The sequence below is a fragment of the Girardinichthys multiradiatus genome, chromosome 21 (genome assembly GCF_021462225.1).
Source record: "Girardinichthys multiradiatus isolate DD_20200921_A chromosome 21, DD_fGirMul_XY1, whole genome shotgun sequence".
Lineage (NCBI taxonomy): Eukaryota > Metazoa > Chordata > Actinopteri > Cyprinodontiformes > Goodeidae > Girardinichthys > Girardinichthys multiradiatus.
In genome coordinates, this window is record NC_061813.1 from 29,310,374 (window position 1) to 29,334,775 (window position 24,402).

A 24,402-nucleotide genomic window follows, 5' to 3' on the forward strand; every position below is an offset into this window, starting at 1 on the left:
TGATTCATTAATTAGAGAAAGCATCTTTTAAACTAAATACATACACTCATTGGTCACTTTATTAGGTACATCTTGCTAGTACTGGGTTGGACCCCCTTTTGCCTTCAGAACTGCCTTAATCCTTCATGGCATAGATTCAACAAGGTACTGGAAACATTCTTCAGAGTTTGGTTCATATTGACATGATAGCATCACACAGATGCTGCAGATTTGTCGGCTGCACATCCATGATGCGAATCTCCCGCTCCACCACATCCCAAAGGTGCTCTATTGGATTGAGATCTGGTGACTGTGGAGGCCATTTGAGTACAGTGAACTCATTGTCATGTTCAAGAAACCAGTCTGAGATGATTCGTGCTTTATGACATGGCACGTTATCCTGCTGGAAGTAACCATCAGAAGATAGGTACACTGTGGTTATAAAGGGATGGACATGGTCAGCAACAATACTCAGGTGGGCTGTGGTGTTGACATGATGCTCAGTTGGTACTAAGTGTGCCCAAAGTGGGCCATGAAAATATCCCCCACACCGTTGATACAAGGCAGGATGGATCCATGCTTTCATGTTGTTGACGCCAAATTCTGACCCTACCATCCGAATGTCGTAGCAGAAATCGAGACTCATCAGACCAGGAAACGTTTTTCCAATCTTCTATTGTCCAATTTTGGTGAGCCTGTGCGAATTGTAGTCTCAGTTTCCTGTTCTTAGCTGACAGGAGAGGCACCCGGTGTGGTCTTCTGCTGCTCCACCTCAATGTTTGACATATTGTGCATTCAGAGATGCTCTTCTGCATGCCTTGGTTGTAACGATGGGTTATTTAAGATACTGTTGCCTTACTATCAGCTCGAACCAGTCTGGCCATTCTCCTCTGACCTCTTGCATCAACAAGGCATTTGCGCCCACAGCACTGCCGCTCAATGGATATTTTTGGACCATTCTCTGTAAACCCTAGAGATGATAGTGCGTGAAAATCCCAGTAGATCAGCAGTTTCTGAAATAGTCAGACCAGCCCGTCTGGCACCAACAACCATGCCATGTTCAAAGTCACTTGAATCACCTTTCTTCCCCATTCTGATGCTCGGTTTGAACTGCAGCAGATCGTCTTGACCATGCCTACATGCCTAAATGCTTCGAGTTGCTGCCATGTTATTGGCTGATTAGAAATTTGCATTAATGAGCAGTTGGACAGCTGTGCCTAATAAAGTGGCTGGTGAATGTATGTATCTTTGATGTATCTCAGATGTATCTATCTGAATTAAATGTGACTGAATATATTTTTGTGAAGAAATTTAAAAGCAGTTAAGAATCAAAGTTATTGGCACCTGTCAGTTTTCAAAGTGTTACAACGCCATTTCTAAGGGTTTGAGATTCTTGCAAACCACAGTGAGAGTCATTATTACCAAATTGAGAGAACATGGAACAGTGGTGAACCTCCCAAGGAGTGGCTGGACAGCTGAAATTATTTCAAGAGGGCTTTGATAACTCATCCAGGAGGACACACAAGAACTCAGAACAATATTTAAGCACTTCAAGCCTTAATCGCATCAGCTAAGGTCAGTGCTCATGATTTAACAATAAGGAAGATATTGGCCAAAAACTGTAAGTATAGGAGTACTTTAAGTACTTCTTACTTACAATCAAACATAGTAGTGGTAGTATAACGGTCTAGGGCTACTTTACTGCTTCAGGGCCTGGACTATTAGCTATAACTGATGGAACCAAGAATTCTGCTCTTCACATTAAAATACTGAAAGAGAATGTCCTGCCATTAAACTCAGGCACGTCTGGGTTATGCAGCAGGACACCATGCAGGCATAGCCCAAAGCCAAATGGATGGCCCTGTGGAATTTCAATAGAAGCAGACTGTTAAATGTTTGAGATGTATGCTGGTTCTTCTTCATTCAGAGCTCTATAAGTAAGAACTAAGATTTTGCAATGTACTCTAGTGAATGGAGAGCTAATGTGATTTGGGAACACCTTCGTGACTTGGTCAAAAGCCTGGCAGCAGCATTTTGTTTGCAATCTGCAGATGGTCCAAGTATATTTTGCTCAGACAAGTGAATAATAAATGTAATTAATCCAGTCTCAAAGAAATAAACTCATAAATAACTATTTCTAGGTCTGACCATGAGGCAATGTAACTTAATTTACCAATATTTCTTAAGTGATGAAAATGTGCAAAACAAAGATTGTAACACACACAAGGATTTGTTTTTTTTCTTCATTAAACTGGACAAGATAAGACAATACAAAATGTCCAACTAACCTGTTAAGTTCAGGCAGCAAAACTGTGCTGGAAAACTGTGTTGGTCCTGATCTAAAAAAAAAAAAGTCAAACTAACGAACTGGACCTTGTTGTGAGAAGTTTGGATGTTGAATATATTGTTCTGTGTATGGTTTATTGATGTTCTTGCCTGTTTGTGTTTTCCCACAGTTGGTACAGAAGACAAAGAGGTTTTTCGTATCACTGCCCCCTATGTAGCTAAAAAGGGCTACGGGTTCACAAAAATTGGTTTGTTTTGTTTTTATTTTTCAGTTTTATCATCACTTACTCAAGCCAACAATTTTGTATTCAATTTTTTCGATCAAAGATTACTAAGTAGTTGCTATTCTCTGCAGAAAACCTGAAAAGCTTGGGGAAGTACACATTGACTCTAAATACTGTGTTAAATGAAAACGATGCCACATTCTATGGCGGAAGAGAGCTTCCAAGCTACAAGCACGAGTTTACAATCAAAGGTAAAATTAATTTGTGCTGCCAGTTTGAAAGTGATTAACTTTCTTTCTGTATCCTTCAGACAGAATCTTATGTGTTTTTTGTACTTTAGAGGGAAATGCAGAGAGCTTTACCTTTGGTGAGTTGCGTACCTCTCAGCGTGTGGGTGTGCCATTTAATATTCCTCTGCAGATGGAAGACTGTTATGGCCACCACACAAAACCTCCTCCTGAAATCCAATGTGTTATTCGATGCAGGTAGGTCATTAATCAGTATCTACAGTTTTTGTTTATCATTACATTTTGTATTTAATTCTTATTCTCTTGCTTAATCCTTTAGTCATCTGGAACTGAATTATGAAACAACCGCTTGCAGTGGGAACTTGTTAACCATCAAAGGTGTTAAACTCAAGGGGAAACTCCCAAATTATCCCCAATCCAAGGTAATTACCTTGTTGGATAGAACCTCACTGGAATAAATTCTGAAACTTCTCACAGTAATGTTGCATAAAATGCTAAGGGTCACAAAGGAAGTTGGAAGGAATGTAATGACAGATTAAAAACATCATTGCAATATTTACTGTAATATTGCCTATAAGACATAAACTGTTAGATGGAGGTGTTTAAAACAATTATATCAACTGTATATTTGTTTGTTTAATTCCTAATATAATATTTTTTTTCAGAATTATGACCTGAAAGTGACGCTGCCTGGGCTTAAAAAAGATACACAGACTGTCAAGATCACTGTTAATTCTGGTAAGACTGCTTCTGTTTATGAAAATACAACAGGTTTTAAGATTTTTGTACATTTCTTTTAGTCTCCTAACCGCTTGATAGATACTTCAGGTTTCTTTTATTCTTACTATTCTATAACATTTGTGTGTTCTTAAATAAAAAAAGATCCAGTATACAAATGTTTTATAAATAAAAAAACACATTTTCAAAAAGCCCTAATTCTCATAAACTACAACCACCTGCTTCCATGAGATTTCCATTTTCTTTGCTTACACTCAAGTTCCACTATGAAACTTTGTCTTTTATCTGTCAAAGAGTGAATTGAAGGTTCTATTAAATGTTGAAACTTCAGGTAATCCATACTCACTTTTTGTGAAATCAAAAACACCCCCCGTGGAAGTGGAGAATGGAAACCCAGTCAGTTTTAAGATTGAAGTCCATGATGAAGCCGGAAACATCACCGCCAACCCCAAACAGAAAGTCCGCTGCCAGGTATGGACATACGCTGACGTTTGCCTTTAAGCCCAGTGTTGTCATTTTTTTTTCCATTTTCTTACAGGTGTCCTTTGAGGCTGTAGTAGGTAACTTTTGTAAATTTTTATTTTAATCAGAGCCAGGAGGAATATCTTAGAAATGTCAATCACGCTCGTGTATACACTGCTCACACCTCTCCCCCGCACAGCGTGTACCATTTTTCAAGCAAAAGTGAAACAAGCTTGTTTTAATCAGATTGTTTATTTGTTTGTCAAGTTTGACATTTGAGTATAAGAGGACACTAAGATTTCTCACAGTAGGGCTACATCTGAAAGAACAATCAAAGCCAGCTACTCTACAGTTCCCAAACTCAATACATTTAGTTTTGTCCTTATTAATGTTAAAAAACGTGAGCCACCCACAGCTTGATATCTGAGATGCAGACAGACAAAGCACCAGTAGCTTCATCCATGTAGGAACTGGCAGATATATTTGTATGCCATCTGCATAGTATTGAAGGGACAGATTGTGTTTGGAAGTGGCTGATCCAAGTGGTAGAATGTAAAGAGAAGAAAGTAAGGGCCAAAGATAGAGCCTTGTGGGACACCACAAGAAAGACGGGCGGTAGTTGATGACAGGTCACCGATTATTTCAGAGAAAGATCTCTCCGTTATGTTTGAGACAAACTATTTAAGAAGTCGTGCATTGAATGCCAACATTGTGATTCAGACATGACAGGACTAACACTTGAATAGATTCATGAAAAGTTGCTACAGCATTATCTGATAAATATATAATAATTATTTTTTTTTCTTAAGGGCAGACACGTCAATCAGGTTCAAGTAAAAGGTTTGCAAAAACGATCAGACAAGACAGGGTTGTGAGTAGGTTTTTCTCTAATTTGCTCAGACTGAATGCAAAATGTCGCCACAAGATTATGATTATGAAGTAAGAGTACACTATATTTGTCTGTGTACTTTTATGTGTACATGAACTTTGACGACATCCTACTTCTAATTTCTAAGATCCAGTTTGGTTATGGGTCCACAGTTGTTGGCAAAAGCAACTTTAACTGTTCTGTAAACATCTTCCATAGGGTTTAGTAGTGTGTTCATGGTTAGATGAGAAAACCTGGATTGCAGCCTCTGCTCTAATTCATCCCAAAGGTGTTCAAGAAGGTTGAGGTCAGGACTCTGTGCAGACCAGTCATGTTTCTCTACACAAAACTTTATGCACCTGCAGCCATGGTAGTGATTGTAACATCGGAAATCATTGATTTGGTGGTGTGACCCAATACTTTTGGCAATAGTGTTTGTATGTCTGCGAATTTAAGGTAAAGCCAATTGAGTATAAGACTGCATTAAAAGCTAGCACGTTCAATGTTGTCATAAGTATAAAAATCTGACTTTATCATTATTTAATACTAAATCAGATAAGAAGCCTAATATTTAGTTTATAAATTTTGAATAATAATCTTGTTGCTGATGCAATACTAAAAACAAGGTTTTTGTGCTTTGCATATGGATGAAAAAAACAAGGTAAATATTTAATAGAGCTAACTGGAAATTTGTCTAGGACTTATCAATAAACTTAACTGAAAAAATGGTTGTTACCGTTTTTCGGCCAGTAATTTGAGGAATATAAAAAATTGGCAAAGTTGGAAGACGTCTTGTTTAAACTAACATAATCTTACCTATATATCCCACTTTGTTATTCGAACACCTCCTGGGTAACCATAAAGATATGGAAATTCTTTGATGTGTCCTTTTTTTCTTTTTCTTTTTAGATTTCTGGGCTGCCATCAATGATGAAAGACTGCAGCACAGGAAAAGTCAATCTTGAGACAAAGCCCATAAATCTGAAAATTGTCAATGGAGAGTCGCAACAGCTGAAAGCTACATTTGACATGCCAGTAAGTTCAGGAAAAATGTTCCAGCTGTACACTCTCAGGTTTAGAGCTTGCTCATCCTTTCTCTGCTTTCTGTTAGAGTCAGAAGCAGGTTCCACAAGTCACTACAGAGCTGATAGTCATCCCCAGCAATCGGATCTCTCGGATGGAGCTCTTCTGTAAGGCAGAGGAAAACCTGGTGTTTAGAAACAATGAAAAAATAGATTGGCAAGCTGGAGGGGTGCTGGAGAACCTGTTTTACAAGCTGTATAACGAGGCTGGAAGAGAGGTCCAAATTACTGGTGAAATTGCCTCTAATATTGAGGTGTGTTTGACACAAAAAATGTTGTGTTTTTTCACGTTTACTTTTCTTGTATTTGAATGTGTTGCTTATTATATAAATTTCAAATTTCAATGCATCTTTTTTTCTGGTGTCTTTCTGTGAGCCTCTGTAGTTTAATCTATGCATGTTGTCTGTGGTTCAGGTTACGTGGAGAAGAGACATTGATCAGAGAGGTTTGGTAACAGGCAGGCTACCAGATCTACAGGTTCCGACTCATGTGCACGAAGAGCACTTCTACCAGGTCTCCTACCAGGACAAGAATGTGTCTTGCTGCTTCATAGTTGTGTAAGCTCAGCTCTGGTTGTGATTATATGTTTGTGAAAGAATCTCTATGTTTTACTGCAAAGCAGCATATTAAGGTGAAATATCAACACAATTGATATGTGTTCCTGCTAAGTATCATTTTTGACCTTAGAGGGGAGAAGTAGCAAGAAAGATATACAGTCAGAGGTGTAACAATGTTAGTGAGTGCTATGCAGTTGCTGTCACATCAGTCTCCACCATTTTTAATTTGTTTGTATGGCAGCATTTCGGGATCTTTGTGTATGATGAGTGACAGAAAATATAAAAATGTTTTCTAAGCACTGTAGAAATACCGCAAATGGCACATTCGTTCTATATATTCTAGAATTGCGCCGCTCAAGGTGGCAGCAGGTTGGAGTAGCTCTGTTACTTTTGATTCTGATTTATTCTTTTTTGGGACTATTCCTCTTGTGGTGGATACAGTTGATTTTTTTTGGATGACTGTCCACTCCAGTGTCGGATGCTGTGCAGCTTGGAGGATTTTTCTTAATACTTTCTATTTTTGGACATTTGTTATGATGCATTGCCATGGCAACGGGGTTGTTTCTTACAACCGCGAGCAGCTGATTAATATCTCAAAAGCTCAAATAATACTTCAGCTACAACCCCAAATCCCTGATGAGTTGAAAAGGAGACGCCATGGATGCAGAGCAGGAGCTAAGAGAAGAGAGAGAAGGAGGAAGTTCAAACTATCTCTTCCGTCGATTTTGATGGGCAATGTGAGGTCGTTGGGAAACAAGTTGGATGAACTCCAAGCCCTACAAAGGACCCAGCCAGAGTACCGGGCACGCAGTATCATGTGTTTTACTGAGACATGGCTGCAGGATCATATCCCCGACTCCAGCGTCTCTTTGCCGGGCTTTTTAACCATACGAGCAGACAGAGTTTTAAAGAGGAGCGGCAAATGTAAAGGAGGTGGACTGGCAGTACTTGTGAACAACAGATGGTGTAATCCAGGACATGTTACTATGAAGTGTCATCTCTGCAGTCCAGATATTGAACTGTTGGCCGTACGTTTTCGTCCATATTATTTACCCAGAGAGTTCACCAGTGTTATTTTGGTAACAGTTTACGTTCCACCTTCCGCTGTTGCTGACACTGCATGTGATGCCATCAGCTCAGTTGTTGCTAAGCTACAGACACAAAACCCCAATGCTTTTGTGGCAATTTCTGGTGATTTTAACCATGCTTCACTCTCTGCTACACTTCCAACGTTTCAACAATTTGTCAGCTGCTCTACCAGAGAAAACAAAACATTGGATTTGTTTTATGCAAATGTCAAGGACTCATACATCTCTACAGCACGACCTCCTCTAGGCAAATCAGATCACAATCTTGTTTTTCTCTGCTCAAAATATAAGCCCCTTGTTCAGAGGCAACCTGTGATAAAGAGGACTGTGAGAAAATGGTCACAGGAAGCTGAAGAAGCTCTGCAAGGTTGCTTTGAGGCTACAGACTGGGACGCACTGTGCCAGCCACATGGAGAGGACATCAATGCCATGACTGAGTGTGTAACCGACTATATAAACTTCTGTGTGGATAACATCATCCCCACCAGAACCGTGAGATGCTTCCCCAATAACAAACCTTGGATCACCACTGACCTGAAGGACCTGCTAAACAAGAAAAAAGAGCCTTCAGAGAGGGAGACAGAGAATTATTGAGGAGTTTACAGAAGCAACTTAAAGTCAAGATAAGAGACAGCAAGGAGGTGTACAAGAAGAAGCTGGAGAGCAAGCTCCAGCAAAACAATATCAGAGATGTGTGGACAGGGATGAAGAAGATCACAGGCTTCAAGCAGAAAGAAGATCAGACCGATGGAGGTCTGGACAGAGCCAATGAACTGAACACATTCTTCAATAGGTTCAGTTCAGAAACCAGCTTCGCATCCTCCTCTCCTGCTCACAACCAAACAGACATTCCATCTTCCTTTGACCCACAGGACCCACAGCTGTCCAGTAACACCTCACATTTTTTATCTTCCACCTCAGCCCTTGACCCTTCTGCTTCTACATGTTTGCCTTCAACCATATCAGAAGATGCTGATGCTTCCTTTGCTTCCCCCTTCCACCTGTGTGTCTCAAGAAGTCAGGTGAAGAAACAACTGGAGAGACTGAATAGGAATAAGGCTGCAGGTCCAGATCATGTCAGCCCTAGAGTCCTGAAGGCCTGTGCAGAGCAGCTCTGTGGGATTCTGCAGCACCTCTTCAACCTTAGCCTGGCCCAGAAGAAAGTTCTGGTGTTGTGGAAGACCTCCTGTCTTGTTCCGGTACCAAAGAAAACTCACCCATCAGTCCTCAATGACTATAGACCTGTTGCCCTGACATCTCACATCATGAACGTCCTAGAGAGACTCCTGTTGGCCCACCTGAGTAAGCAAACAGTAAACCATCAGGACCCCCTTCAGTTTGCTTATTGCTGTGGAATTGGAGTTGAAGATGCCGTCATACACCTGCTTCAACAAACCCACTGTCATCTGGACAAAGCCAGTAGCACTGTGAGGATCATGGTCTTTGATTTCTCCAGTGCATTTAATACAATCAAACCTGATTTGCTTTGTCAGAAACTCCAGAAGACTCAGGTGGAGGCCTCAACAATCTCCTGGATCAAAGACTACCTGACAAACAGACCACAGTTTGTGAGACTGAAGGGTTGTGAGTCTAACCAGGTAGTCAGCAGCACAGGAGCACCACAGGGGACTGTACTCCCACCATTCCTTTTCACTCTGTACACCTCAGACTTCCAGTAGAAGACAGACTCTTATCATCTGCAGAAATACTTGGATGATTCTGCAGTCGTGGGGTGGATCAGAGATGGACAAGAAGCTGAGTACAGGAAGGTGGTGGACCGCTTTGTGGCATGGTGTAGAAACAATCATCTCATTTTGAACGTGACTAAAACAAAGGAGATGATTGTAGATTTTAACAGAAACAGGAATAAGTCAAAAACTATTTCTATCATGGGAGAAGAAGTGGAGGTGGTGGAGGAGTATAAATACCTCGGTGTTCACTTGGACAACAGACTAGAGTGGAGATGCAACTGTGAAGCCATCTACAAGAAGGGACAGAGCAGACTGTACTTCTTGAGGAAGCTTAGGTCCTTTGGTGTTTGCAGCAAGATGCTGCATATCTTCTATAAGTCTGTTGTGGAAAGTGTGATCTCTTCTTCCATCATCTGCTGGGGAAGCAGCATCAGAGCCAGGGACTTAAAAAAACTCAACAAGCTGATAAAAAAGGCTGGCTCTGTTCTGGGGACTCCTCTGGAACCTCTGGAGATCATTGTGGAAAGAAGGATTCTTCATTAAATGAAGAACATTATGGAGAACCCTGAGCATCCTCTTCATAAGACTGTCCTACAACAACAGAGTGTCTTCAGTCAGAGGCTTCTTCAGATCTGCTGTAAGACGGAGCGCTACAGGAGATCCTTCCTGCCCACAGCCATCAGCATCTACAACGACTCTTTCATAATATGAGCTACAACAACATTTAATTTCCTTTTGGGAATTAATAAAGTATGTTTTAATTGAATTGAATTGAATAAAAAAAAATACAAAGGGGCCATTTCCAATGCATTTTTTTGTTTTTACTTAGCAGTGGTGTCCAAAGTCAGACCTAAAGAGCTGGTGTTCTCCATGTTTTAGATGGCACCCTGAGTCAACACACCTAAATCAAGTGATTGGTTCATTACCAGGCCTCTGAAGAACGTGAAGACATGTTGAGGAGGCAATTTAGCCATTTAAATCAGCTGTGTTGGCACACGAACACTTCTTAAAAAATGCAAGACTGGCCTGCAAAGTGTCCTGTGCTTAACCTTCTTGAACATCTTTGGGATGAATTAGAGTGGAGGCTGCAATACAGGTTTTCTCAACTAATTATGAACTCACTCCTAAACCTCGTGGAAGATGTTTACAGAATAGTTAAAGTTGCTATTGCTGGCAACGGTAGGTCTATCAACAAATTGGACCTTAGAGATTAAAAATAGGAAGTCATCAAGGTTCATGTACCTGAAAGGTAGATAGACAAATACTCTTGACAATAGTTTATATTTGGATTGGTCAAAACTGGACTGAAATATTTTCCTTTGATAACCGTTTTCTTTTTTAAACAAAGTTTGACGTTTGTGAAATTGTTACTTTGAGAAAACAAGACAATTGGGAATTTTTGTTTCCCCAAAGATATTGCTAATATGGAACCCAGTATTGTGTACTATCTTGTCTCATAAGCCTGATTTATGGTTACACCCCTAGTAGTCAGCGTATCCATCTGCTCTAGGGAGGTTTGGGATGTCTAATGAGGTTGTAATGAGGTTTATGGTTTACTAGGCTTCAGTTTGAAAAAGTGTTATAGTATAAGTATTTTCTAGGTATTTTCTATAAAATAGATCACAGCTCCTCAACTTTTTTCTTTTTTTGCACACCTCAAAATCACAGAAAATAAATGTTTGTCTTCAATACTTTAGCTGAAACTAATCTAAAACTATCAATATACTTGCATTGGGCAAATTGCATCTTTATCCTGATTGTTCCATGTGGATGATGAGGACAATAAAGATATCTTGTTTAAATTGTTCCAGTGGGCAACTTTGTAATATTAAGGATATGCTGATGTACATTATGAAGGACCAATCCAGCCATTAAGAATAGATAAAGAAACAAAAAAATTAAAATTAAATATTTATTCAATAATTGACCAGTTAATCAGAAATACATATATATTTCTATAAAGTTATTTATTTCTTTATGTATTCTTTATTATGGCAGGATTGATTCTCCATAGTGTAAATTCTCAGCCATCCAGGACATGCCAATCCTACGTGCTTAAATAGAAGGCTCCTGAACTTCTAAAAGACTTCTTCAGTTCTGAACATGGTTGGAAGCAACAGGGTTATAAATTGTACGTCGGAACAATCACACTCACAGGGCCTTTAAGGTCTTATACGAGTCACTGACCCTACCTTCTATTTAGCTCAATGCTTAGGTTGTTGTTGCTTGATGATAAAAACATGTCCATAACAATACTATGTGAGTCATTTTGTTCAGATTTGTAAAAGGGGTGAACTGCTGTGAAACTGCTTGAGACTAATCAAAGCTGCAGGTTAGGTGTAAGAAAGATGAAATCTGTGGCCACCTACTATGTTTATTGTTGGATCTTCATGTTTATCAAAGATGACTTATTTACCTCCTCTCTCAAACCACCTGATTTACATATGTTTTGGCAGCTGGTCCCCAACTCTGTAAAAAATAAATGTTTTAAGCATTCTTTAATCTCTTGTCCGTTCACTAATTTAATTTTGAGATGTCCAACATTATGTCTGCTTCCCTTTGTGAACTGCTTCCTCAAAAGTTGCACTTTTGCTAACACAGATTAGCTATTGAGTTGTGTTGTGTTCATGAACCAAAGTAAGAATCAGGTTTTTGAATACAAGTTGTTATTCAAACACATTAAAAACTTAATTTGGCTCATTCTGGTCAGCTGCTGAGCAATTGGTACATCCCTATTAAATCAGAATTGCACTGTCATAGCCACCTGACGCATTTTATAAATTATTTGGTGCAAAAAAAACAGAGTAATAAAAGTATTTGTCATGATCCTTGGGTGTTAGGTTTTCATTGGCGTTTGTGTTTTCACCTTTTCGTTGTTCATTTATGTTCTTCAGTTTTTGCTATATTGTTCTATATTATTAGATAGATGTTGCTTTATTAGTTTATTACAGTGTGTTTTGTACAATTATAGGTGTTTCCTGTTCGGTCTCTGTTAGATATTACCTCTGGGTTTTCTTGTATCTCTGTTCAGCTTCTTCAGGTTAATTAGTCTTCCTCCCTTAGTTCCTTGCTTTCGCTCTGCCTCAGCTGTTCTACATTCAACCGATTACTCACACCTGCATTCTGTTATTTTCCACACCTTGCTTGTTATATAAGCTCTCTGATTCTCATTCCTCTCCGCTGGATTTTTCGTTAGCATGCCTGTTTCTTCCACATTGTACTGCCCAGTTCTCTGTCCATGTGCCATGCTCTGTTCTCCCCGTGCCTGACTGTAAGTTTTGTATTTTGATTTTATGAAGTCATTCTACTCACCATGCTGCTTGCACATTCCTGTCTGTTCCATGGTCCAGCTCTTAACTCACAAATGATGACAGTATTATTTCTTATAGTCGATATTTGTTGTATTCATCAATTCCTCTTACCAATTTATTGAAGTGCTTTGTGCTTTTCAAATATTCCAGTTTTTTACCTCTTAAATTCCAGCTTGGTTTTTAAAACATACCTCCTCATTCTGTTTATAGACCTTGCCCAGGTGAACCAGTACGGCTAAAAGCAACTCTAGCTCAAAGCACAGTGAAGCTTGGTGAAATCTTACCTGGACACATCAGTGAGCTTAAACCTGGTTATTTAAAACACATAGTTTTAGATTTATTTTTATATTATGTGACTTTATTGTATTTCTTTCATACAGAGTTGGTATTTGTGGACAGATATGATAATGTAACCAAGAAGCTGACCGCCACCTGTGTGAAATCCTTTTCTGTGGAAGCTGAGGGTCTTGACAAACCAAACATCAACTTCACATGGATGGTAAGAACACAGATGCTTGAATTGAAATTCAAGCTAGAGTTGTATTTAATCAGGTAAAATGTTAGCACACTTTACATTACAATGTAAAGTCAATGGAAGAAATACAGTCTTATCAGAATCAGACTTTTTGAAGATATTGAATTTATAACACTGAATTTTCACAAAATTTAACTGCAGAAATTCGTTTAAAAAAAAAAAAGATTCAAGTGCAAAAACTCGCCAGCAAAAACTGGCCTGCAAAAAATCTTCAAATGTGTTGACCTGATTTAGACATTTGAAAACTTTTTTTTTATTATTTTATGCGTTGGATCATTGTGGTGTTAGAGAACTGTGTCCACGTTTCGACTGTCCAGCTGTTGATTTTATGTGAATTAAATTAATGCCGAGTTTCTCCTGGTTCTTTATTATTTTGTCCACTAAGTGCAACACACCTGTACCACCAGCATCATGTTACCACTACAACGTGTAAGAGTTGGCATAGTGTTCTTAGATTGTGAAGCATCCCCATGACACCTTTAAAACTTCTCAATATACTGTCACCATCCTGTGTAAGGAACTGGTTGAAGGGTGGTGGATGCTTTTGTTGTCTGGATGGAAGGGTGCCATTTGTCAACCCCACTAGAACGTTAGTGTAGACTCAGGTGCACATGCCTCTGTTGACATCACAAATTAGATAGGTCAGTTGATAGGAGTTCATTTGATTACATCTATTTGTATTTTTCCTCGTAATTTGATCTTTGTTTTTAAGATCATTTGTTCTTTAGTTATGCTTACTATTACTAGTCCGGCTTCATGGCTGCGTGGATGTCCCTATAATTTAGCTACAATAATATAAAAGAAGGCAGTTCATAAAGAGGACCATGGCAGGTTATTATAAAAACCACATGACCTGATTACTGCATTAAGATTGTATGACGGGGTGTTAATACCGCTAATTTCAAAAGAGGACTTCCTGCCTACTTTTGAAATCAACATCCATAATGCTGAATTTGGACAAATAAAATCTGTAATGTTTCTGAAACTATTTTTGCCTGACCCTTTTCTTAATATGTTGATTATACTTCATGAACATGTTCTTTTAAAGGAATTCTTGACTAAAAAATTAATTCGTGTTTATTTAATCACGAGAGAGACACATTCTGGTTCTTGTTCTCCTGACACGTTCACTGAGGAAAAAAAGCTAATTATCTTCAATTAATTTGATTTTAGCTTTAGTAAACGTGAAGTCAATAAAGCTTCTCACTGTTTTCAGGAGAGCACCAGTTCTTATGCGGTGACGGGCGTCCGTTTCCACTCGGGGTCTCTTGGGTCCAGAGTGATTTGCTTCAGCTACAGAGACTTTGCAGAAAATGTTGTCCTTAAAGTGACACCAGGAGTGCCTTCCCAGCTTAAACTGGTCAGCGGCCCAGAGCAGGTAATGGAGAGAAAAAGAAAAGAAAGGGATTTTAGCTACTTGTTTTTTGTTTGTGAGTTTTTAAGAAACCTCCTCTTTAATGCTAGCTGAATGTTGGTGTAGAGGTTAATAAATTTGCTTCACAGAAAAACATGCAACTTCAAACTAGCCTTTGGTGTGAGCATGAGCATATTTTCTATAACATGAAGCTCCTTTTAGATTTTGACCTTTCGCTTACAAGGCTCTTTGCTTTCCTGCCCACTTCCCTTTGCTTACAATAACACATTTCTCAACACATAGTTTTGTGACCTTCCAGGCTTTATCATTCTGTTTATATGAAAGCCAATTGCAGTGTCATGTCACTGTCTTTTCTTTAAATTAAAATAATTTAGAGATCAACATACAACAACAACCTTAAAGTGCAAAACAATGCTTAACAGTTAGTTTTAGTTAAGATAAAATGTTGTTGGTAAGGGCTCAAGTCTGTGAAAACTCTTAATAATTAGCTAGATTAAGACACTCTTTAACTGATTGGCTGCATGAAATGACTTAGCACCCATATTATCCAGAAGTTGCTTCTGATTGGTTGAGCGTATCTGGTTGAAATGCCAGTTCTGGTGGAAGAGCAGACCTCTGATGGATCTTGCAGAAAACTTTTCTCTATCCAAGTATCCAGACCCGACAGTCATACCCAGGAATGATCATCCCGTTTGCGGCTGCAGTTCCTTTTTTCATGCTCGTTCTCTCAATATATATGAAGCCTAATCCTAAAAATATACTAAATGTCCTCTTCCTTATTACTCATTGTAGAATATATGCTTCAGATTGACTTAAGGGTATCGATAATTTAGGAGAATTAAGTAAAATGTTTGTTAACCAATTAGACTTGTTGAGTTGTTAACACTAATATCTTCTAAAGCAACTAAATATCTCCACATTTATCTGTGTTTGTCCTGCAATAGGTTGGTTTCTGTCAAGGGTATACTAAGACTTTCACGTGTTGACTGATTGGTCACAGCACCTCCACCATCAACGATTTTAAACAGAAAATGAGCAGCTATAAAGAAAACATTGTTTATATTGCTTTTTAGCCCTTACAAGTTTTGAATGGTCACGGTATTCCAACACCATTCCTGGTCCAGCTGTGTGATGAGTGGGGAAATCCTTCTCCAGACCAGAACATGACTGTTGAGATAAGATCTTCACCCTTGACACTAAAGGTTAGTTTGAAAAGTCGTTAAACACATCAGGCTGTGTGCAGTTACACAATTTGAAAATTCTGAAATAAATGTTATGCTGTTTTACCAATGTAATGAAAATTTTTTTATTGTTCCAGCTGATGACAGCTGACGACAGTCCACTGCCTGTGGATGCAGAAGGGAAAGCCTGTGTCGTGGTTAATAATGTAGAAGGATCAAAGTAAGTCTGACAAACACGTCTTATACCATGTTTGATCCAGTTTTACAGCAACCGAGCATCTTATTTGCATGCTGTTTTAAAACTGAATTATACAATGGTTATGTTTATTCATATTTGCTTTTTTTTAATTTTATTATTCTTTTTTTCCATCCAAGGGGGGTTTTATCTGTTAAATCATGGAGGTATTTAAGACTGAGTTATTGCCCTTTTAAAGCATCACAGCTCTGGGATGGCTTTTGAGTTTACAGTTGGCTTCAGAGAGTCAGGAAAACAAAATATGAGAGGTTGTATGAAATGCTGCTGTCTATTTTGTCAAAATATTAGGAGTTATAAATTCATATAATAAGCTTCACATTTCTGAGTAGAGCATACAAATTTTTTACTCTGGATAATCAATCTCAGGATTCATTTTACATTAAGATGTATTTGTTTCGGGGTTTAGTTTTTTGTCTTTGGGGTTTTTGTTTTTTTTACCACTCAGCTTTCTTTTCCTTACTAATTTTGGAATGAAAGAATAAAGGATTTTATAGAAATTTAAAACCTTTGGATATTTTTTGACACAACGGTTTGCCCTACATGTCAATCAGAGAGTCGTGTCTATCACACCGCGCATACCTTCCCAAATTTGGGGAAAAATAAAGGAGGATTTTTCTACACCATGTAACACTCCTTTTGGGGATAAAAAACATAAAAGCTGTTTGTTATACAATCAAACGAAGATTCAAATCAGTCATCATCAAATCCCTGAGCTTTTGGAGAATTGTGAAGTCTTCTGGGAAGGCTTTACAAAAGGTTTAGGAGTGTGTTTATGGCATGCGTTTTCTTTACTTTCTTCTTGAAGCACGTTTTTGAGATTAGGTTGGTAACATGAAGGAGACATCCTCAACCTGTTCACAGAAAGTTTGGAGCAGGAAATTGTCTACAATGTCTTGGTATGCTGATGCCCTAACTCCTGAAAAACATCCCCAGACCATAATCCTTCCTCTACTGAACATTACAGTTGACACAGTGCAGTCAAGGAGGTGCCATTCTACTCGGATCTGGCAAATCCAGACTCATCCATTTGATTGTCAAACACAAAGTCTTGATTTGTGGCTACGGGTAACATGTCTCCACCACTCTAGTTCAGTGTTGGTGGGCTTTATACCACTTCTTCTGACACCACTGCTTCTGATGTAAGGCTTGGTTGTAGCCACTCTCGAAGCACTGTTCTTGAGCCAAGCTTTGGGACCACATGAAGTTTGTAGGCCTGCATTTACTGACTGCAGAAAGTTGACGGCCTCCGGTCACTTTGCTCTTCAGCATTCCACGACCCCATCCTGTTATTTTACATGCCCTGTCACTCTATGGCTAAATTTCTATCATTCCCAATCCCTTGCACTTTGTTTTAAATATCACTAACAGTTGATTTCCGAATATTTATTTGCTAGAAAATTTCACAGTTGGAATTATATAACAGGTGGCATCCTGTTACTGTATCGAGCTGAAATTCACTGAGTATTCCTTTTCCTCAAACAATTTTACATTTTGTCTCAGGAGGTAGGTGTATGTGTGTCAAAGTCAACAATCAAGAGAAGACTTCACCAAAGAGAATACATATTCACCACCAAGATGTAAACCATTGGTGAGCCTCATAAAAAAGGCCAGACAACGATCAACTTGTACCAGATTGACGGGAAGAGAAGAGTATGAGAAAGACAGGAACTGCTCATGAGTCGAAACCTGCCACCCCATCAAGCATAGTGGTAACGTCATGGCATTGGCTTATGTGGCTGCCAGTGGAACTGGTTTCTTTGTATTTATTGATGAAGTGACTGTTGACAAAAGCAGCAGGATGAAATCTGAGGTGTTCTGGGCAATGTCATCTGCCCATATTCAGCCAAATGCCTCCGAACTCATTGGACGCCGCTTCACAGTGCAGATGGACCCAAAGCATACTGCGAAAGCCACTAAAGAGCTTTTTAAGGCAAAGAAGTGGAATGTTATTTAATGGCCAAGTCAATCACCTGACCTGAATCTGATTCAGCATGCATTTCACTTGCTGAAAACAAAACTGAAGGGAAAATGCCCCAAGAACAAGCAGAGACTGAAGACCTTTGCAGTAGAGGCCTGGCAGAGCATCACCAGTGATGAAACCCAGCATCTGGGGACGCCTATGCCTTCCAGACTTCAAGCTGTGATTGACTGCAAAGGATTTACAACCAAGTATTGAAAGGGGAAACTTTGATTTATAATTGTTACTTTGTCCCATTACTTTTGGTCCCTTGAAAAGTGGGAGGAACACATTCAAATGGCTGTAATTCCTAGACCGTTCACCTGATTTGGATGTAAATACCCTCAAATTAAAACTGAAAGTCTGTAGTTAAACCACATATTGGTTGTTTCATTTCAAATCTATTGTGGTGGTTTATAGAGCCAAACAGATGAGAATTGAGTCGATGTCTCAATATTTATGGAGCTGACTATAGATGGTTGAAAAAAAGTTTAACCAGACCCTTGAATTTGGAAAGACTCACTGTTCATCACAAGTACAACTGCTTTTTACTCTTTTCCTCCACTAGGGGGTACTACGTGCTGGAGTTTAAAGGTTCTTTAAATGGCAAATCCATCCCTGGTCCATCAGTGAACCTCACTCTCCTCCCTGATCCAAACAAACCTATAAGACTCTCAGTGTACTATGATACGAGTGCCAGGCTTCCTGCTGGGGGAAAATTTCCAGGTTTGTGTTTCTTGATTTATTCCTTGTCTTTCTTCTGATTAACAGCAAATAAAAAATTAATTGCAGCAAATTAATGTAAGCTGTGTGTGTGTTTCAGTTTTCTCTGTGACAGTGCTTTCTGAAGACGAGAGTCCGATAACAACTTTAAACCCTGCAGACCTGTCCATGGTGCTGTGTGAGAGAGTGTCATCAACCCTTCCTGAAACAGTAGGTGACTGAATTTCATTAAGAGAGGCTGTTCCCAGAGTAACTAATGTAATCCCTCTCCTTTGCCCATTGTGCAGGTCGCTGGGCTAAAATGCTGTAAACCTATTAAAGATGAGAGGAAGGACTGTTATCAATTTAGGTGATGTAGTTTTACATAATATCTGCTTTGCCTGGCTTTTTGGTGGATGTTTCAAAGAATAGAAAATTAGAACATTTAATATTATAAGTTGGCTTTCTTTATGATCTGCCTCATTTGACAGTTGATACCTTCTATTTCTGTACAGTAAAAATGAATATAGGACAAGAACTTTTACTCAACTAAATAAACAGCAAATAAATTTTCCAAAACTGTTCTTTGAAAATGTAAGAAACTTGTTTGTGTTTTACTACAGAGAAGAAGCAATCCCAGCACGTGTCGGGGAGTACACTATAGAGTTTTCTTTACAAACTGACAAAACAGAAGACCAGCTCAGGAATCAGGTTGGTTAATAATACAGCACAGTTTAATGTCAAGTAAGCACTAAAATGTAAAATGATGATGCCACTTGGAAGCAGTTTTTCAACACATGTGACTAATCAAACAGTTTTGGCAGTGATACATTTGGAAAAAAACATGCAAACAAACTCATCATGAATCATTTCTTAAAAGCTGTGTTGTCTTCAGAGATCTTGTACAGCTTTCATCCAGTTCAAAACAAACCGTTAACAAAGACACATAATTAGAAAGAGCTTGTAGAACAATTTAAATATAAAACAAACCTAAAAAGCTTTTTCAGAAAGTCCTGTAGATGCACTGTGGCGATTGTAAGTTATACATTGTGTTGATATCTCTGATGCAGTCGTGGGGTGTATCAGAGATGGACAAGAAGCTGAGGACAGGGAGCTGGTGGACCGCTTTGACGTGTGGTGTAGAAACAATCATCTCATCTTGAACGTGAAAAAAACAAAGGAGATGATTTTCAGAGAAACAAGAATAGGTCAAACACTATTTCCATCATGGAAGATATGGAGGAGTAAAAATACCTCAATGTTCAGCTGTGGACAACAGACTGGAGTGGAGATACAACCGTGAAGACGTCCACAGAAAGGGACAGAGCAGACTGTGCTTCTTGAGGAAGCTTAGGACCTTCCAAAGGATTCTTCATAAAATGAAAAACATGGAGAACCCTGAGCATCTTCTTCATGAGACTGTCGAATAACCTGCATAATATGAACTGCAACAACATTTATTTTTCTTTGGGATTAATAAAGTATTTTTATATTTGAATTTCAATAAATGCTGCACACACTCACAGACACACGCCTAAATGTTGTACAGGCTAACAGAGTACAATCTACTGCATAACATTCACATGAAGTTCTGGGTGCAAATAAAAATGCTTTGTTCATGGACATCTAATAAAACGTTGAATCTTGGGCTTGTGTCAGAGGGACTCCATGTCTGACACACCTAACATCAGTGGCAAAGTTAGCATTATGCTCTATTAGTGACCTGCTTAATTCAACAATCTTTGTGCTGTTTTGCCTGTTCTAGATGCTTGAGGGGAGTCACATGAGTTCATTGGGTTCTGTGGTCAGTGTGCCGCAGAACATATTGTCTTCAAGCTGCTGAACTAATGTAGATAAGAGTCCCAGACCACCTCCAAATGCTTTATTGACAACTTTAATTGTTTTTAGTGCGTTCATCATTGTATTCAAAAGGGTTAGTTCAGATTTTTTGAGATTCTGTGACATTCTGTTACTTGTTGTAGATGGATGTAATATCACAGTGAGCTTGTTGAAAATGATAACAATCCAACAGCTTTGAAGATGCATGTTGCTATGCTTTTCAGATCTTGTATGTATTTTAAAATTATGCTGATAGAATCACAATCAGCTGATCTGGCAAATGAGCTAATGAGGCAGATTGATACCACTGTCAGGCTCAGCCAACGTACGTCAACATAGAAACACAGACGTTGTTTGGCTAAAGAAAACAGTGCCTAGCTTAACCAGGGTAAAAACTCTGATTGTTAATATCACTAATACCACTGATATAACCATTTTCAGTTTGAAAGTCAGACAAAACACATGGTGTACATCTGACTAGCTGTTAGCTTCCATCACTCTGATTTCTTTTCAATTTTACCAAGCTCACAATGATATGACATCATTCTAATACAATCAAGGGAACTACTACCTTTAACAATATAACCTCACTTCAGAAAATCCTAACTAACCCTTCAATGCCCTGCAGGTATGGGCTGATCGCCCAGGTGCACTTTAATGCAAGGTTTGAATGGTTTAAATGGTTAAATTGTCATATTTACATTTTTTTTCCAATAAGATGTTTTAGAACTAGGTCAAAGCCTTGGCTGACCTCTGGATTGGTTTCTACCTCATAGATCAGTGTAAATGTTGTGGCCAATGAACCCATCAAACTGGAACCCGACTATCAGCCACAAACTCCAATTGTTTTCTACTGTACCGACATCGCCAATCGAATTTTGGTAGAAAACATGACTTTGAAGATAACGGTGAGCTTCAGTCCTCTAATGGCTTCAGATTTACTTATTGCACAAGACACTTAACTTCTAACTCGGTAAATAAACTTCCGAGCTGTGCTTGTTGGTGGAACTGACACTTTGGAGTTTGTTTCATTCTTTCCAGGATCAATTTGGTAATCCAGCAGGGCAGGACCTGAACGGTAAGGTGTTCATCTCAATAAAGAGTCCCAAAGTTGAAAGAAACAGAAGTGTCCCTCTGTTTGAAGGAAAAACCAGTACCAAAGAAATTAGCTTAAAAGAAGGAAATGTCCACATCGATGTAAGTAACATTCCTTATGTGGCATGAATAATTTGAAAACGAATAGTTTGTTGTTATAAAGAGCTTCATGTCATCTTACTTCTAGAGTTTAGTGATCATGGAGAACAGTCCTGGTGAGAATGGAAGCAGATATATTCTCCTCTTCCGGCCTGAAGTGACGTTGCCTCCCACATCTCTGAGTACTTTTGAGCTGCCCTTCCATTTTTACAATGGTACACTGACAAAAACTGTATTTGGTAACAGAGATCTTCCGCAATTGCAAAACTGGTACATCACTGTAACAATTTCTCTTAAAATGGAGAGAACATTAGAGGATGAAGTAAGTATTAGGTAGCCATTAACAAAAATGGATCCTGGTCTTATTTGTCTTGAAACACATTATTTAAACACCAGAAAGACTTCGCTTGGTTAAACAACTTTCTCTTTGCTTGAGCTGTTTCACAGCCAAGATATTTGCCATATAGTAATAATTTTTTTGAATAAAAAGACAAGTCAATTTTAATAGCTTGACACATTTAAAGCTATGCTTACTCAGGGATGTTTTCAAAAGCTTTCTGAATTTCTAAATCAGTCAAATAATATTGATATTTGAAGGGCTTTGACAGACATTCACAGATACATTAATATTTTTAGGATTTAGGGTACCATCTGCACTAGATAAAACGTTGCTGTAACTAAATTTAAAAGGCCCACAAGCATATTTTAAAGGCCCCTAGGGGGAAGACTTTCTTGTATACGAAAGGTTAGATCTTTGTGGTCTGTGTACTACATAAGTCATTATAGATAAAGGAAGAAGCAATAAAATGCAAAAATTAATGATGGGATTGTAATATGAATCGATTTAAAATCTCTCAGGGAACATACAATCCCATTTTATCGTCATACTTAGTGCAACTCCTGTAATTGTGAAAATCTGATTTTTAAAATGTAGTGACTCTCAAAAAGTCTTCAGGCAAGAAAGAACAATGGCAAGTTTGCATTTTTTTTCAGCAAACAGACCCAGTTTTAATGCCACGTCTCATTAGGAATTAGTAAAAAAAAAAAGCTTGTAGCATAGATTATTAATTAATTGTGAATTGACATAACATTTTTATCAGTACATATGTTAAATAATGAGTTATGAATAGTATTGAGGAAGAATCATTTACCTCTCTGGGGGACAATTCAGTCACACATTTAAAAAAGCAATGATTTACTGATCAAAATAACGCATAATAAAGATTATATTTATTAATCTCTCTGTCTGTCCTACTTATTTGATTTAAATAAATAAATAAATAAATCAGAACACAAACACCACCTCTACAGGAATAAATGGGAGAGCACTTTCATTAGAAATATGTCTATCTGGAATTCATAAAGAGGGGAAAAAAAGGCTTGCAGAATAATTTTATATAAATTAAATGTTATTTGGGGTTGAAGGTTTGGGAGAAAAACAGAATTCAAATTTTTTAAACCAGTTTCTCAGCTCTAGAATAGATGGAGATGAAACTGATAAGGGTGCTTTACTTTGGGTCAGAAGAATCTTTTTATTTTATCAAAACCAACTTGAGTTTTTCTCTCTTGGCCAGAAGGAAGTTGGCTTTGGTGCTTCAAGGGCTGTTTTGGTTCTGATTTATTTTGTTTCTGAGTCCAAGGCTCAGACATCAGCTGCCTTTGTAGGGATATGAGACATCATCAGGCCTGTTAACCAACCGGAGAGGGAATTTGGGAAGCACATGGCCATTTCACATTACACAGCCAGTCAGATGTATGGAATCGGTTATTTTTTCCTGCCACCTGAAATATGCAAACAATTGTTGTAGATTAAAACAAGCAGTAGGCTGGCTCGAGCTGCTAATTCATTTAAGGCATAATGTTTTTGGTCATAATACCACTGCGAGGAATTAAAAAACATTCATGCATTTCCCTTTAAATCCATGGACGTCATCATCTTTAGATAAGAGCATATTTTAGCTAAACCAGCTATCACATTCAGTGGCAGTTTTTCACATAGGTTTTATGGGCGGTTGCCCAGGGCGGCATTAGAAGAAAAGGTGGACAAGCGCCAGATAAAAAGAAATAGAGAGCCGTATTTCTTTCTGTTGCACACTGTGCTGAGTAAAGGTAGCAGGTAACATACTTCATACAGGAGTACACAATATTTTGTTTTACCTGCTTCACCTTTGAGAGGAAATACTGCATTTGGATTTTCAGAAGACATGGCTGATTGGTGTCTGTCAAACTGAGCCCATGTGGGGTAAAGTGCAAAATAACCTATGAGTCTTTTTTTTCCTTTAGCAAGAGCACCTTTAACTTCACTAAAATAGGAAATTGTAAGAAATAATTTTTTCACCAAAGGTGATGTTTTTATTCTGTTGGAAGAGAAGCAGAGATTATACAGAAAAGAGTGAAACACAGCAGGACCAGGCAAAGAGACTTATTGCTAGTAATTACATGGTGGTTCTTCTAGGAGAAAAAAAAAGGCCACTCTGTCATAATACCCCGCAAAAGCTGAATAAGCTGACTTTAACATGGTCCTACCAAGATCACCCTATTGTCCCCCACCTGTGTGTGATAACGATCAAAGACACACCTGTATGCTCCATTATTTAGGCCCGGGTCCAGCTTCACACAGCTGTCCAATTGAGTCCTTCTCGTCTCATGCTCCAAAAGTTTAAAGTCCATTCAGCCAGTCCTGTACCAAGTGTCATCTCCCCCAAATAGCAGGCATAGAAAACAGAAAAAGCTTTCACTCCTGTAAGCTCTCTCCTTTTAGACATGTTATGTTTGTGGATAAATCAATATTAAATCCATTATTTGTTTGACTGATCCCTTTTGCCTCTG

The 24,402-nt window shown here is 38.5% G+C and overlaps 1 protein-coding gene across 1 annotated transcript in view; it reads left to right on the forward strand.

The window, feature by feature from the left end:
• The window catches only part of LOC124857889 (structural maintenance of chromosomes flexible hinge domain-containing protein 1-like), a 76,218-nt gene that overhangs the window by 45,046 nt on the left and 6,770 nt on the right, over positions 1 to 24,402 (forward strand). Inside the window, exons 19-39 of the mRNA XM_047349450.1 lie at positions 2,436 to 2,513; positions 2,621 to 2,740; positions 2,830 to 2,974; positions 3,057 to 3,159; positions 3,403 to 3,475; positions 3,807 to 3,946; positions 5,715 to 5,840; positions 5,917 to 6,141; positions 6,302 to 6,444; positions 12,745 to 12,830; positions 12,915 to 13,033; positions 14,286 to 14,447; positions 15,518 to 15,650; positions 15,773 to 15,845; positions 18,407 to 18,564; positions 18,662 to 18,771; positions 18,849 to 18,910; positions 19,164 to 19,251; positions 21,156 to 21,287; positions 21,421 to 21,576; positions 21,662 to 21,788. Of these exons, the coding sequence (XP_047205406.1) occupies positions 2,436 to 2,513; positions 2,621 to 2,740; positions 2,830 to 2,974; positions 3,057 to 3,159; positions 3,403 to 3,475; positions 3,807 to 3,946; positions 5,715 to 5,840; positions 5,917 to 6,141; positions 6,302 to 6,444; positions 12,745 to 12,830; positions 12,915 to 13,033; positions 14,286 to 14,447; positions 15,518 to 15,650; positions 15,773 to 15,845; positions 18,407 to 18,564; positions 18,662 to 18,771; positions 18,849 to 18,910; positions 19,164 to 19,251; positions 21,156 to 21,287; positions 21,421 to 21,576; positions 21,662 to 21,788 (2,559 nt within the window). The remainder of the gene's footprint in view (positions 1 to 2,435; positions 2,514 to 2,620; positions 2,741 to 2,829; positions 2,975 to 3,056; positions 3,160 to 3,402; positions 3,476 to 3,806; positions 3,947 to 5,714; positions 5,841 to 5,916; positions 6,142 to 6,301; positions 6,445 to 12,744; positions 12,831 to 12,914; positions 13,034 to 14,285; positions 14,448 to 15,517; positions 15,651 to 15,772; positions 15,846 to 18,406; positions 18,565 to 18,661; positions 18,772 to 18,848; positions 18,911 to 19,163; positions 19,252 to 21,155; positions 21,288 to 21,420; positions 21,577 to 21,661; positions 21,789 to 24,402) is intronic.